General features: G+C 39.1%; 2 protein-coding genes and 1 pseudogene across 2 annotated transcripts; 2 read left to right on the top strand and 1 right to left on the bottom strand.

The window, feature by feature from the left end:
* The first annotated feature begins 4,254 nt into the window (after positions 1-4,254).
* LOC136416292 (odorant receptor 67c-like) lies at positions 4,255-5,803 on the top strand. Its single transcript, XM_066401415.1, has 6 exons — positions 4,255-4,723; positions 4,775-5,105; positions 5,163-5,262; positions 5,316-5,414; positions 5,470-5,625; positions 5,680-5,803. The coding sequence occupies exons 1-6, from the start codon at positions 4,255-4,257 to the stop codon at positions 5,722-5,724; spliced, it is 1,200 nt and encodes a 399-aa protein (XP_066257512.1). The 3' UTR covers positions 5,725-5,803.
* A 2,753-nt stretch (positions 5,804-8,556) lies between these two features.
* Positions 8,557-9,727, top strand: LOC136416291 (uncharacterized; annotated as a pseudogene).
* Positions 9,728-10,778: 1,051 nt separating this feature from the next.
* LOC136416059 (polygalacturonase-like) lies at positions 10,779-12,028 on the bottom strand. Its single transcript, XM_066401043.1, has 3 exons — positions 11,716-12,028; positions 11,469-11,659; positions 10,779-11,415 (listed from the first exon to the last, which is right to left on the bottom strand). Exons 1-3 carry the CDS (start codon positions 12,026-12,028, stop codon positions 10,828-10,830), a joined length of 1,092 nt encoding a protein of 363 aa, XP_066257140.1. The 3' UTR covers positions 10,779-10,827.
* Between the last annotated feature and the right edge of the window lie 2,131 nt (positions 12,029-14,159).

The raw sequence follows: 14,159 nt of genomic DNA, 5'->3' as shown, positions 1-14,159 counted from the left end.
ACTGTTGCTGTAAAATCTCTTTTATTTGTCCCCCCTTTTGATGTCGGAACGGCATAGTTGCCTGTTTCGCGACCCTTGGCGTGTGCTCGCTTTGAGCTAGTCTGGCTCCTTGTCGTAAAATATGTGCTTAATTAAAACATTGCACGACAAAAACTTAACCGAGCATGCGACGCTCTTCAAACGGACGAAACAGTCTGGAAATACGACCCTTCTCTCTCCTAGGTGAAACCAGCTTACCTGGAAATTAAACCGAAATTTAAATTACTCTACAGCCCTCTTTCCCATTTTCGTCGCAAGAGAACACACTGGAAATGCCAGAAAAAGCACACAGGGAAATTCCAATTTTTCCGAATTATCTGAGTTACAACTCTAATCTAAAATCGGTTTAATTAATAATTTTAAACGTTGAATAGAATGGAATAGGACTCAATTCCGAAACATTCTGGCCAATATAGACGTCAATTAGTACGCAGCCATGAACTTGTTTAGTTCCAATTATACGCAACAGTTACCGCTTCAGCTGCACGTAGCTGATAAGTTTTGTCTTCAAACGAGTCATCTGGATTGGATTGTATAAATCTGAATATCGTTTTAATTATTTAGCGAAGTTGGGTCGCAATAAGGGAGAATTTAGAATACAACGTTTTCGAAAATTCCCTTTCGGAATTCTAAACTTCTTCTAAAAAAACTCTGAGTAAAAAAAGTAGAAGTAAATCAAGTAGGATCTGCTTACTTTCCAGACGAGGCCACCTGAGCTTAATATGGGCAAACAAAAAGATGCTAAAACTTTTATACGACATAGGTGGAAATCCTGCAATTGATAGTCGGCGTGGATTAAAACTGATATCCCCTGCATCGGCAGGAGGGCCTATTATGATAACAATTCTATGCGACATTTGACTTAGCCTGGATGCAACATTAGGGTGATACAATTCTGCGAAAGCGTGCCCAAAACTCAAGCAGAGCTAATAGAGCACAAGACAACTGGAGAAGCTGGGCCTTCTTGGATGAACACTAGAATTCTTCTCGGAAAATGGAGATGAAAACTGCAAATTAGATTTTCCCCAGGTCACGTCCAAAAATCTGGAATCGAGTGTTGCTTCTAGAAATCTGGTTTCGTGGAAGTTAGAGAAACGAAACAGAGAAGGGTGGAGTGCTTTTAGAATCTGGAGAAGAATGTTGTAGGAGATCAAGGTTTCTAGACTCTTGGAGAAGAAAACTGGAGAAAACGTAGAATTCTCGCAAGATGCAGAAGGAAACAAAACAGAACATCGGATGAAAAGAAATTTTTAAATGTTAGAGAAAAATACTGAATACTGACAGCCCGTCCAGGAATTTGGAGCAGAAATTTGATGAAAAACATGAAGTTTTTCGAAGATGCAGAAAAAAGTTGAAGTACTTCGAAAATTGAACAAACCACATAAGAAGTCCTAGACGGAGCAAGGCTCATAGGAAGCTGAAAAATAGAAGGGCAGATGAATAAACCCTCCCGGAAAATGGAGGAAATAAAACAGCACATGTTTAGAAGAAACTTGGAAGCAAGCAAGATTTGAAGAAACCCGAAAACAAGAAGCTACAAGAGAAAAGTGAAAAAATCACGGGGAATCTAGAAGAAAGGGGAGTTTCTACGAAGCTGGAAAGTAGAGTTAGATATCAATAAGGATATCTTTGGAATTGAAAAAAATTAAACATTGAAAGAAGAGTTATTTGGACTTGGAGAACAAAAATTTTAATACAGCAATACTATTAGTAACATGAAGAAGAAAAATACAGACAATCAAGGATCAAAAATATTGAAAAAATAGTCTAGAAAGAAAAAAATATATAGAATTGCAAAATAAAAGTAAAGTAAAATCCTATAACATCTAGGACGTTATTCACTTTGAATGTTCAATTTGGAAAACATCAGAGCTTGCAGGAAGCTGGAGATTAAAGCTGATGACCAACAAGAAAATCAACAAAAAACTTGGAAAAACCGAACGAATCTTGAAGATGAATTAATTTTCGTTGGACAAGAATGGTTCTTTGGATCTGAAAAATTGGAAAAAGAGTTTGAACAAGTCATATTTCCATGGAGCTTAAGATGAAAATTGAAAAATAGCAGAAAGATTGTTGATTTAGAAAATTTTCATAGAAAATGGATGGAAATTGGATCTTTTTCAAATTCGTTCATTTGTGTCATCCATACATGTAGTGACATTTCGGTTCTTGATCTTTGAACGTTGACTAACAAAAGACAGCACCGATTCCTTGCTGCAGGCCTTATAGTAGGCCTTCCGCAGGATTGTTTAGCTGCCGTAAGTTTGATCAGGGCCATAAATAACCGGCCTAGCTTAATCCCGTTATGATCCAAAACTGCAGCTAACTGCTACCTGTGTTTAACAAGCCGACATTTACGCCAGCGGGGTTATTTATGGCACAACCACCTCGGATCATTCGATATACAAGCAGGAGGGATGGCCTTATGTAGACACGTTTATCTCCCTTATTAAGGGACGTCCTAATGGCCCTATTACTCCTATTTGGAGTGACATTTGAAACAGATTTGTCTCTCGTCCAGTAACTTTTCCTAAAACTAGTTAACAAGCAAAGTTTTAGATCCAGCATAAAAATCCCATAAATATCAGTTTCCCAACTACCATCCAGTTATGCAAATTGGAGATTAGACTCGACCGAATCAATACCCAGGTCCCTCGCTTTAAATCCGTATAAAACTTTATCACCTAAAGTATCTAAAACATTTTTCTTTCCTTTTTAGCAACATTAGCAGCCTCCACCAGTGGGCGCCAGATCCAGGGTTCGTCCTCCGTCTGGTGCCAGAACGACCGCCTCGAAATACGCCTCCGCCAATGGGACGTCCTTTGAGGAAGACGTCGCGGCGCCTCCGCACCACGTGACGCTCCACGTGGTTCAGCTGCGACGACGCTGCGTCCCGGGGCTGGGCGTCAGGACGGTTTTAGCACTTTTGGATTTCGTTTTCCGTTTTCACGCGAAATAGAGCGCGCTCTGGCTACGAACTGGATGGATGTAGCTGGGGGTTTGACCAGATGACGTAGATAAGTTCGTTTGTGTCGTTGGTAGATGGGTGAAACGGCCCCCCGCCCCGAGACGTAGCCTGAATTATTTAGAGAGAATGCTTTATTTTAGATTTTGAATTTTTGATTGTCAGAAGCGACTGCCTGAGAAATATACGATATGTACGATAGAGTTCATGTTTTAATCTTGAATTGTGCACTATTTCATACATTGAGTAATAACTCTTCGATACATGTAAAATTGCTGTTGGGGGAATATCTCAGGGATTCTCCACAATCTGAAAGTCTAAGAGCTGAATGTTGCATACAGAAGAAAGCTTCTAAGCTCCAGGAATAAGAGCAGAGGCTCTTCACACATGAAAGTTTCTTACTTGCACGCAATCCATTTTTGGGACAGCTCTACTAAGCTCAGATCATCGCGATCTTTTCTCACAGTTTCCGAGGTTTTCCACTTAGGTAGTAACCCTTTGAAACTCCACTAAACTAGAGAATATTCTTGGATTCTGCTATGTAGTCTCTTTTCCTCAAAAATTTTAACTCCTTAAAGCGCTTTAGAGCCTTTAAAGGAGCATCTGGAAACGCTTTTTCCGTAACTTCCAAAAATTCAGCCTTAAATGAGCGAACTCGAGGAGGTAGATTTCTTTCAATCGAGTTTTCCTAAAAGTAATTCTGACAGTATTCTGAAGAGAAACTCTTTGATCAGTCCGTAAACTCTTCTTTTGAGTAAGATTTGTTTGAGATTTTTAAACGATTAATGAAATGTCTTCTTTTCTCAGAAATTTACCATTTCTCAGGCATTTTTGGAATTCCTAGGAGCGTTTAAATGAATTACAGCAACCCGATTTCATTTGAGCAAGACTTGATGAAACACACATCTTTTCTGCAAAACCTTAATTTTTTCTGGAGGAAACAAAGGATTTTTGAGAGTTTTGCGGAGAGAAACTAATATCTTCTGGTTCTGATGATATTTTCTCCTTCTAATTCCACTTTTTGCATTGACAAAATATATAAAAATCTAGAGCGTAAAATCCAAAAAGAGAACTTTGCAATTGCCCCATGAATTACTAACTAAATCATTTAACAGCAGCGCAAAATGCAAATCTTTTTCCACCACTTTTTTCTGTGTCCATTAAATATTAAACACCAAAGTTACCTCAAAACTAACGCTGTATTTTTTCTTATTCAACCGAAGTTCCCTTCCCCAAACAGTTCATTCATCATGAGCGAACAAGTCGCCTTTGATTTCAAAAACCAACAGCTAATTAAATGGGCAAGATTGTTCATGATAGCTGCGGGCGCTTGGGATCTACCTATCTCAAAAAATCCAATTTTGCAGGCCTTATTCAAAATCTACTGCATTTTCATGAAATTTGCCTACGCCCTATTTTTCCTAATGCTCTTGGGCGAGACCATACGGTTGATAATGTACCACTATGAACTACCAATCATCATTGCAAATATCGGGGTGTTTTTCAACGCCACCAAAATTGCAGTGAAGATGATCATTTATGTCAAATACAATATTACTGACCTATTTAGGGAAATTATTGTGAAAGAGAAGCTGATTTGGGAGAGTGAGAATGAAGAGATCATCACCATGTATCGCAAGAAGATTGTTGTTTGCAGTGTTTATGGAATTTCCATTGCTGCGGGGACATTATCCACAATTGCGTTTTTAGAATTATATGGTAACAATCTCACATTAATAGCGCATAACAAAACATGATCTTCGAATTAAGGTGCTTACCTGATCGTTCAAATGGCCAAGATGAATGTAGGCAACGAAACCATCGAGTCTCACATTATGTACCAGACCTTAATCCCTTTGAACAAGCTGGATCATGTAAAAACTCTGTTCCTAACTCAAATCGTATGGTCTTGGAGTGGTGGCACCTGCAACACAATGACCCATGGGGTCTATATAACATTGCTGGTGTACGCTTCAACCCAACTGCAGATGCTCCAAATCCGCTTCAAACATTGCGTTGAAGAAGACTTCGATGGAAGCAACATGCAGGAGAAAATCGACTTTCTCAAAGATCTTATAAAGGAGCATCAGCACATCATTAAGTATGAAGTTATAATAGAAGAAGACGGGCATATACTGTGTGTTGTTTTTTACCGTAGTTTCATTAAGTTTCTTAATGAAAGTACCAAGTACATCCTTATGATCGAGTATATTCTCAGCTCCATGGATATCGCCTCAGTTTCAGCGAATCTGATCAAGGTTTTAAGTTCAATTAACATTCAGGAGGCTGATTACTTGAATGATAATTTCAGATGGAGGCTTCGGAACTCATGTGGCTGACGTGTTTCCTGGTGCTTTTGGTGCTGCAAATTTCCCTTCTGGCTTGGATTTGTAACGAAATTAAAGTGCAGGTAAATAGCATCACGCAATCGCACAATATTTATGTTCATCAGTAACAATAAACAGAGTGAAGAAATTGGGAATGCATTATATCAAAGCAGATGGTACCTCTTGAACAAAGAAGCTCTCATGCTGACTCAGTTCGTCATCACTAGGGCAAAGATCCCTCTAGTCTTGACCATAGGCCCTTTTGCTGCCATGACAAATGGCTCGGCTCTCACTGTATGTGTGGTCACATTAAATACAATATCAATAATAACAATAATGTCATTTCAGGTGTTCAAAGCTGCGTATTCTTATGTCAGTATTATGACCAAGTAGGATTTTGGCCGTAATCACTACTAGATATAGAATGTCATAGAGTAGAAGCATAATGTTCAAGCACAATTCAGCTGAGGTGTTGCATATGATCTGAAAGTGCAATAAATCAACTTTAAGGGCTCTAAACGTCGTTCTTGTCATTAAAAATCTCCATTCTTTTGCTTTAAATTATATTATTACACATGTCTAGTAAATTTGCCAGATAACCGAGTTATAAGGGTACGAAGGTGAAGGAGCACCCTTCGGGCTTTTGGGCAGCAGAAAAGTGTACTCAGATTGATGACAAGAAAACAGAATTTTAGGTGTAAGTGGATATAGGGAGTTATGTGCAAGTGTTCCGCTTTTGAGGGGGGGCTATGAGGGGCTCTCTTTCTAACTCCTTAATTAACCTATTGACTCCGATATCTCCGGAATCCGGGAAGCAACTGTGTCAAACAATATCCCAAATTAATCATCCGGAGGAGCTCTATAACCGCTCACAGAGCTCACTTTTAGAGTATATCTAGAACTATTTGGTGTATAGGTACCTCAAAGCTGAATCCGCCACATTCCTCCATGTTAATTACGCAACAGTCTCATATTTCCAATTGTACGGTTAGAAACTCCATTCATGTTCGAACACATAATTTAATCGGTAAAATCTAAACCCCTTCAACCGATCCATCCAATTCGCAACATTATCGTGATCCTATCAAAGACTGAAATAATTACATTTGAGAAGTGGCTCTCGATCAAGAGACCTTAGGGAATTACAGTCGAATTCCCGGCATTTTCTCAGTTAATTTGCATGCCTCACACTAATATAACCTATTACTTTTGGGATAAGCCTGGAACGTCATCGAGAAACCCGATAGAGAAGTAGGGATTCGAATTATCCAGGTTTATGTTATACGACGGGGATTCACAACAATCGATTAACAGGATTCTCGCCTGATGAAGTTCAGGTGAAAAAAAACCCTTCAGGCTAGAAACTCGAAGAAGGGTCTTCTTTACCCTTCCTCAGCCTGAACTAAGCAGCTCTGATGGGCGATATTGAAAGCTGTCCCGAAGAGAGAGAGAGAGATACCAGGATTACTAACTCAGTTGGAGGCTTAAGTCCCTTTGGGCATGACTCTAGGCCTCCTTAGTCCTACGAGTCTCTGCTCAGCTCTCACTGCAGAAATTTAACTAACTGTTTAAGCCTCTATTAGAATTTAAGTGATGATTTGCTTCAGGTCTTCAAGGCTCCTCCGCCAGCGTCCTGAAATTACTTTCTTAGATGGTGGATGATTTTAATTATTTTCACGTTGTAGATTTAAATTAAAAACTGAAGTTCGGAATGAAAATGCTAATTCTCACTGCAAATAAAAACAGGAAATGAGTGTCTGATCGACGCCAAGTAAAAGAAGTGAGGGAATTTAATAATTTAAGAGGTGTTATGCTTGAGACAGTGGCACTAGTGACTTCATTTCCCTTTTGTGACAAGCTTTTTAAGCTCCTGGGCACTTTTATCAATTTTTTGCGTTGCCTCTGTTCCGGTTACATTTATAATTCAGTCTGGTGGAAATGAGAGCGGAATCAACCGTCAATTCGCAATCTTGTCTCTAAGGTTTTATCGTTCCGCTCACGAAATTACGGCTTGGCAGGACCATCGGGTCAAGAATTTATTTATCGCCAAAACTATCCCTAGTTCATGTATATCTAACTTGGTGAAACTTGACTACACTTGGCCATATCTTGCAAACCACTTACGGTTCGCCTACATATTTCATTGAATTTATAGCAGGGCTTATGCAGCCAAGCTAAAGTTAAACATTTACACGGCATTCTCGTTTCGACTCATTAGTAATTAACTTAAGCCTGTGCATTAGAGTTCTAACCTATCGATGAAATATTAATTCCGGATTAAGTTAATTCAGAATTGATTTTTGCTTTAAACGTCAAATTTGCGGCATGAAATTTTGCAGAAGGAAAGTTCTCATCGGGATCTTTTGCAGACTTGATTCCGTTGGTCCCAGCAATTGAGACCCAGCGAAAAACCATACCGATCTCTATATTTCGTGTAAATTTCTATCGAGTCTTCTCTTCTTCTTTCCATTTTCTTGGCGACTGATTTCATCAAATTCCCTTGCAGGTTTATGACTTTGATAGAAATTTCTCATGAGTTTTCAGTCCAATTATACAGGATGTTTCAAAATAAGTCTGCCAACTGTCTACTGTAGGTTCTTGCGATTGAAATAAGAAAAAAAGTTCATGTGATCATATTGTATGTCCGTTTTCGCTTCCTTTCTAAAAAACAGGGTGATAAAAAATATTTTTTTTTAGTTTTTTCCTACTAAGTCCGTTCCGGCATTAAATATTTTTTTGTAAATTGAAAAGCGTAAAATAATTGTAGAGACACATTTCTATAGGCGAAAACGTTTCAAATCAAAATGTTTCAAATTTCACTAGTGGTGTCTCCATTAATGCGATCCTGAACATTTAAAATGAAAAATATGATACGCCACTGGTTTAAACAAATAAAAATAATTTTCTGAATGCTTCATATGAGAAAAAGTCTTTTGAATATTTTTCATGACGTTAATCGCTCAAGGGAAACACCCTGTATAAGCACTTTTGCCACATAATATTTTAAGTGTCTTTGAAGTATCTGCATTGTAGTCTAACGCCAATCACATCACTTGTACTCAAGACTGAGTCAAGTGAATTGCGGAATTTTTCAAACAGAAGATAAAGGCACTTTTTGAGGACTATACATTTATACATTACACGTGCCTCTCGAAGACACGATTTTTATTATTCCAAACCAATTATAAATACTGGCAAAATTTGAGCAATTTTTCAAGTATCAGCATGACTATTGCCTACAGCATTGGTTTTATTCGCTAAAATCTCAGAACTCACTGTTGGACTCTTAAAGGCCAGCTACACTATCACTACGATGACGTAGCCGATGCAGTCTCCAGTTAAAGTTCTTTGACTCTAAAAAACATCAGTGTACCTGCTTGGAAATTGATTTTAATGATGAAACCCAACTGACCCTTGCTGGTACCTGGACGTGGATTTATGCTGAATGAGAAAGGCTGTTGATGCAAATTGAGGACAGCAATGTTGAGGTGCAAGGGGGCGACTTAGTCCTCAATGGACAAAGTGCATTGTGGTGGGGCGGACAAGGACACAGTGGAGTTACTAAACCAAAATTCATCCGAATTAAAACTACTGATGGATCACTTTTGCGGGATTGTTGATTTGCCCAGTGCAGTGCGTTTCCATCAACTCTGTCAGCGATACCACCATCGATGTCTTCCTCATTGACGTTTCAGCTGGAGATTCTGTGTTAAACTTATGTGAGGTCTGCAAAACTGAAATTGTGTTAATTTTTCAAGTGTTCTAGGAAAGTGGGCCCAACACTGATAATTTCGACGTTTCAAGCTGGACATATATTACAGTCACAAATAGTATTGTGAAGAATTAAGATGACTGTGTAGCAGTTAATCAGAGCTATGATATCATCTTCCAAAACTTGACCTGCAGCAGCGGACACGTTCTGAACTTATCTGGGGGCCAAAGCACTGAAAACGGATCTGCAAACACTGTGTCTAACATCACTTTCGTCGACAGCACAGTTTCAGATTAACAAAACGGAATTTACATTAAAACTCATTCTGATACCGGAACTGGGTCTGTTTCTGATGCATCAGAACATTAAGCTCTCTGGTGAAATATCGCAATTGGTTTTATGCATATTATTATTATTTTGTTATGATTTTGAAGGCATTAGAAAATATGAAGTGGACGTTCAAGAGGACTATGAAGATGGGTTGTCTAGTGATAACCCTCTGGAGAACATTCCTATCACCAAACTGAAATTAACTAGCGGCACGGGAACTAGACGTTTACATTATTTGCAGAAGTGGAGGTTGCACTGTCTGGACTTGGTCAGGGGTTTCCATTGATGAGTCCTTTCACCGATGGGTCGACGGCAAATTCGTGCAACTATGAACCTGCAGAATTTACATGTTAAATTATCAAAATTTCAATTCAACATATATATATATTTTTGAGTAAAAATATGTGTATTATCAAATCCTGCTCTGAATTCTAATTTAGCGTTAAAAATCCAATTGTGATACGGGGAATCTCCATATCATTACCGTCCATCCGCGGCACCGCATTTAAAAAAAGCAATTTAACAAAATCCTAAAGGAGGCATTCGAAATTATAATTCCCGGACACGAATAAAACCGGACAATAAATTCACGTCAACTGGCCCCCGGATTAAAAGCTCGCAGCCAGAAGCTTTGTATTTCACATCCAACGCATTAAAATCTCAGCTTTTCTGATATGATAGCGGGCCGCATTAAAATAAAAACCAACTCAGGACCAATTTATAAACGGATTTGGGTGGAAAAAAACACAAATCAGCCAGAACAAATGAGGCGAACCGCTTTCGGGCCGTTTCCCTCATCCTGGGGGCTTAAAATCGGCGGAGGGCCCCCAAAAAAGCTCGTTAGTTCCTATAATTACTGTTGCTAATTACTGATTTTTATCAAAGCACGTGATACCGTTTGTATTTTTAGCTGGCTTTAAAGCAATAAACTAATTACGGTATTCGCCCCATTTGAACGGGGAAATTTGCATTCGAACTGGGATGGGATTGAGCCGATTCGTGTATAAATCCGCTCTTCTTTTTCTGACCCAAGCAAACTATGCACTCAAGGCACAACACTCAGCAGAATATCACGCGTAAGAAAACCTTCAGGAGTGTGTAGAAACCGGCTGCAAAATTGCAAAAATTGTAAAAAAATATGGAGTCACAAATGAGGTCCTAAAAAAAATAAGGGAATAACCATTCAGAGGTGAAATCCCGGATTACATGGAATGTTGACCCAACTACAGAACCTCCATTTGAGCAAGTTCTCACAAATCGCAACTTATAATATATTCAGGAACTGCACTTAAATACTCCAAGAAAATTGTTGCAGGAAAAAGATAAATGAAGATAGTTGAAGAAATGACGAACTTTCTCATCATTCGTCACTGAGCATTGCCCCCTAAAACCATTAAATCGATGGTACAATGAAGAGCATTTTTTTAATTGAAGGTATCAAAAAATTTGTAAAACTAACAAGTGAAACCAGAAGGTTCGAAATTGCAAGAATTGGCCTTCTTTCCATTAGAAATCGAAATTGAAGACCAGGTCCAGCTGCTGCATCCACCAGATCCACAAAGGATGTAGACGGGCATGCTGCTGGAATCTCCAGTCATACTTCCAGAAATTTCGTTAATTTTTAAGTTGGTGATGGGAATATTTCCTTTGGGATGTCCACTGGAGGAACCGTCTTCGTAGTCTTCTTGGATGTTGATTCCGTATTTTCTAATATTGGAAAATTTGATATTTGAGTAGGTAACATCCTTGACGGCACCAGTTCCGGCATCAGAGTGAGTCTTGATGTGGATACCATTGTCGGACTTCATGACGGAGCTGTCAGAGAAAGTGATGTTGGAGACAGTGTTTGGTGATCCATTCTCACTGCTTTGGCCAACAGACAAACTGAGACCATGTCCACCACTGCAGGTCAAATTGTGGAAGAGCATGTTAGATCCCTGGTTGACCGCGACGCAGTCGTCTTGGTTCTTGACGATTGAGTTTTTAACGGTGATTCCGGTGGAACTGGAGACGTCGAAGCCATCAGTGTTGTGCCCACCCTCCTGAATTTTGTTTTGATCAGCAATTTTTGCCACAGTTAAGCCACAAAACTTACAGTGTCTCCAGCGGTAACTTCAAGGTAGAAATTGTCGATTGTGGTGTCACTGGCACTGTTGATGGAAATGCATTGGCGGGGGCAATTCAATAGTTTGATGTCTGACAAAGTAGAACCTCCAGTGGTCTTGATCCTCATGAATTTAGGTTTCTTAACTCCACTGTCTCCTTTACCGTCCCACCATTGGGCTCCTAAAATGATTCATGCGGATCTACCCTAAAATCAAATCTGCAAATGAATCAATTACCTCTTCCATCAAGAGTAACGCTGTCTCCTCTAACAGTGACTTTGCTGCCTTTGATTTCAATAAGAGGACCGGCCCACTCTGCATACTCCCATTTCCAGGTCCCGGCAAGGGTCAGCTTGGTTCCAGATTGGAGGCTAAGTTCCAAGGTAGTTGAGGCGGGTACGGTAATGTCGGTTAAGGTCAGTGTAGTGCAGGACTTCACTGCAGCTGCGATATCATTGTAATTGGACACTGAACAGCTGGCCTTCAAGGGATCAGCTGACACAACCGTAGCTGTAGCTAGAAGGGCAACAACTTTCACGAATCCGTTCATAATGGTGAATGTTTTCCCTAAGGGTTCGCTCCAATTTATATACTTGTTTCTCAAGTATTTGTGTCATTATCTCCAGTATATCTCAATTGGAGAAATTATTTTTGATGTGGTTGTTTATCTGTTGTTATGGACGTATGTATTTTGTTGATTAATGGTTTGTTTATCCTAATTAGGCTTACGTCAGATGCTCATCAAGCGTCTTTTCGAGGATTTCCTCTGATGTTTCGTTTTCCAGAGCTCTTGCAATGCCATTCATAATTTTTTCTCTTTCTTTGTTGGTTGTATTTTAGTGAGTAATTGCGGCACATCGATTGCGTGGGTTCAAGAAAGCTCTATATTCTCTCATTTGGGCTCAGCTATATGATTGTCAATGTTCATATGAGCGTTTTTTAACCTAGAAACTTCATTGCTTTTGAACAGTCGATAGAATGCCACTGAATAAATAATGTAGAATAATTATTGTTTACAATCTATCACACTCGTTCGCTTTCTATTTTTATCTTCTAAGTATATATGAGAGGAAAATTCACTATTCACATGTTCTAACATAATTTCAAAAATATGCACATTTTAGTCTTTTCGGCATAATGGAGCGACGAGTTAATTTCGCCGGAAAGGGATGAAGTGTCATTTGATTAATGTAGTGGAAGCCATATAAGCCCTTCGAGCCGGGCCAAGTCAACCACTGTGCTCTAATCCAATAAAGAACCGCGAGAAAAGGCTACAAAGCTGAAAGGAGCCTTTTTAAATAGCCTTTGTGTTATGTATTCATCCGACTAGTTTTATCAAAGGGTGATGAAGGGATGAGGTTAGGAAAGGGGGTAGCAAAGAACTCACTTTGCATGCACACCGTTTACTCAGATATACAAAGTGAAGAAAAAAGTTTATACCAGGTCCGGACTAAGCATCACCTTTCCAATAATAATAGTTGTTTTATTGCAGAGGCTCCAAAGGCAAATAAAAATTAAAATAAAGTTCAGAATTTAAAAAACTGGTTTCGGCTCTTCTTGAAGCGTTTTTCAAATTCTGCTACTACGTGCCTGGTAAATTATGTATAGACAGCTGGATCTAGCAGACAATTCTGGGATTTCGACAAATACAGGTTATTTGAACGTTATTTTATGGGAATATTTTACTCCTCAAATACCATCGCAGAAAATGTCTTTATTTCGGAAAAAAATAGCTGGGATTAGGTTCTTGAATTTGACGTTAGAACAGGTCAATCAACACATGCCTGCTATGTGTAATCTCGATAAATAAGTCATTTTGAAGTCATTCGTAGTCTATTTATTTTAGTCTTATCTCGGCACTACTCGTCGCTCCTAAAAATATCTCAATGTCCTAAAATCTCCAAGTTAAGGACTCGACTTATTATTTTAAACAATATAACTAAAAAATTTAATTTTACCTCAACAGATCTATTGACTGCATTTCCAGTTGTTATTCGAAGAGTGATTTAAGAATAAATATCTGATGGAGCGTCCATTGTCTTAGAGTTTTTGAGGATGATTCCACCTTCGTCTGTCCCCCAAAACGACTATATATACAACATCATCCCTTATATCCACCGTGTATGTGTGTTTGCTCCGCTCCATTTTGGCCATTATTCAGGCGTTATGAACCAGAAGTGCGATAAGGGCACAAAGGAAATGACGTCACACGCCCATTGACTGCTCTCTGTGTCGGATTGATTCCTAATCGATCACCAATAGTGGCTGTCAGCCCGACATTCAGGGCTTATCTTTATAAATGATGCTTGAACGTTTTCATAATGACTATCAGCATTTATGTGGCCTGATATTTCACCGTTCGGTTACGCGGGAAGCTCCATAATACGTGGTGGGTCGGTTTATTGCGGAAAACCAGCTTATCTTTCCATTAATATTTATGGATTATGGAGAAAGGTTGATTGATTCCATTCATGCTAAATGCTCTAAGAACGACAGTGTTTGGTCCAGTTATACACTGAGATATAAAGCACTCTCGCCTAAATCCTCCCCGAAACCTCCCACCCCTATGCTGTATCAGTTCAAAGCTCTCTCAAACACAAACCGCTTATCTTTCAGTGAAAAAGCGAATCTTTTGTCCAAAATAATTCTTTGCCATAAATCAGGCGCTATCATTCTGGATG

This window comes from Euwallacea similis, chromosome 22 (genome assembly GCF_039881205.1).
Source record: "Euwallacea similis isolate ESF13 chromosome 22, ESF131.1, whole genome shotgun sequence".
Taxonomy (NCBI): Eukaryota; Metazoa; Arthropoda; class Insecta; order Coleoptera; family Curculionidae; genus Euwallacea; species Euwallacea similis.
Note: the sequence above shows the minus strand (reverse complement) of the source record. Positions and strands in the feature narration are given on the sequence as shown.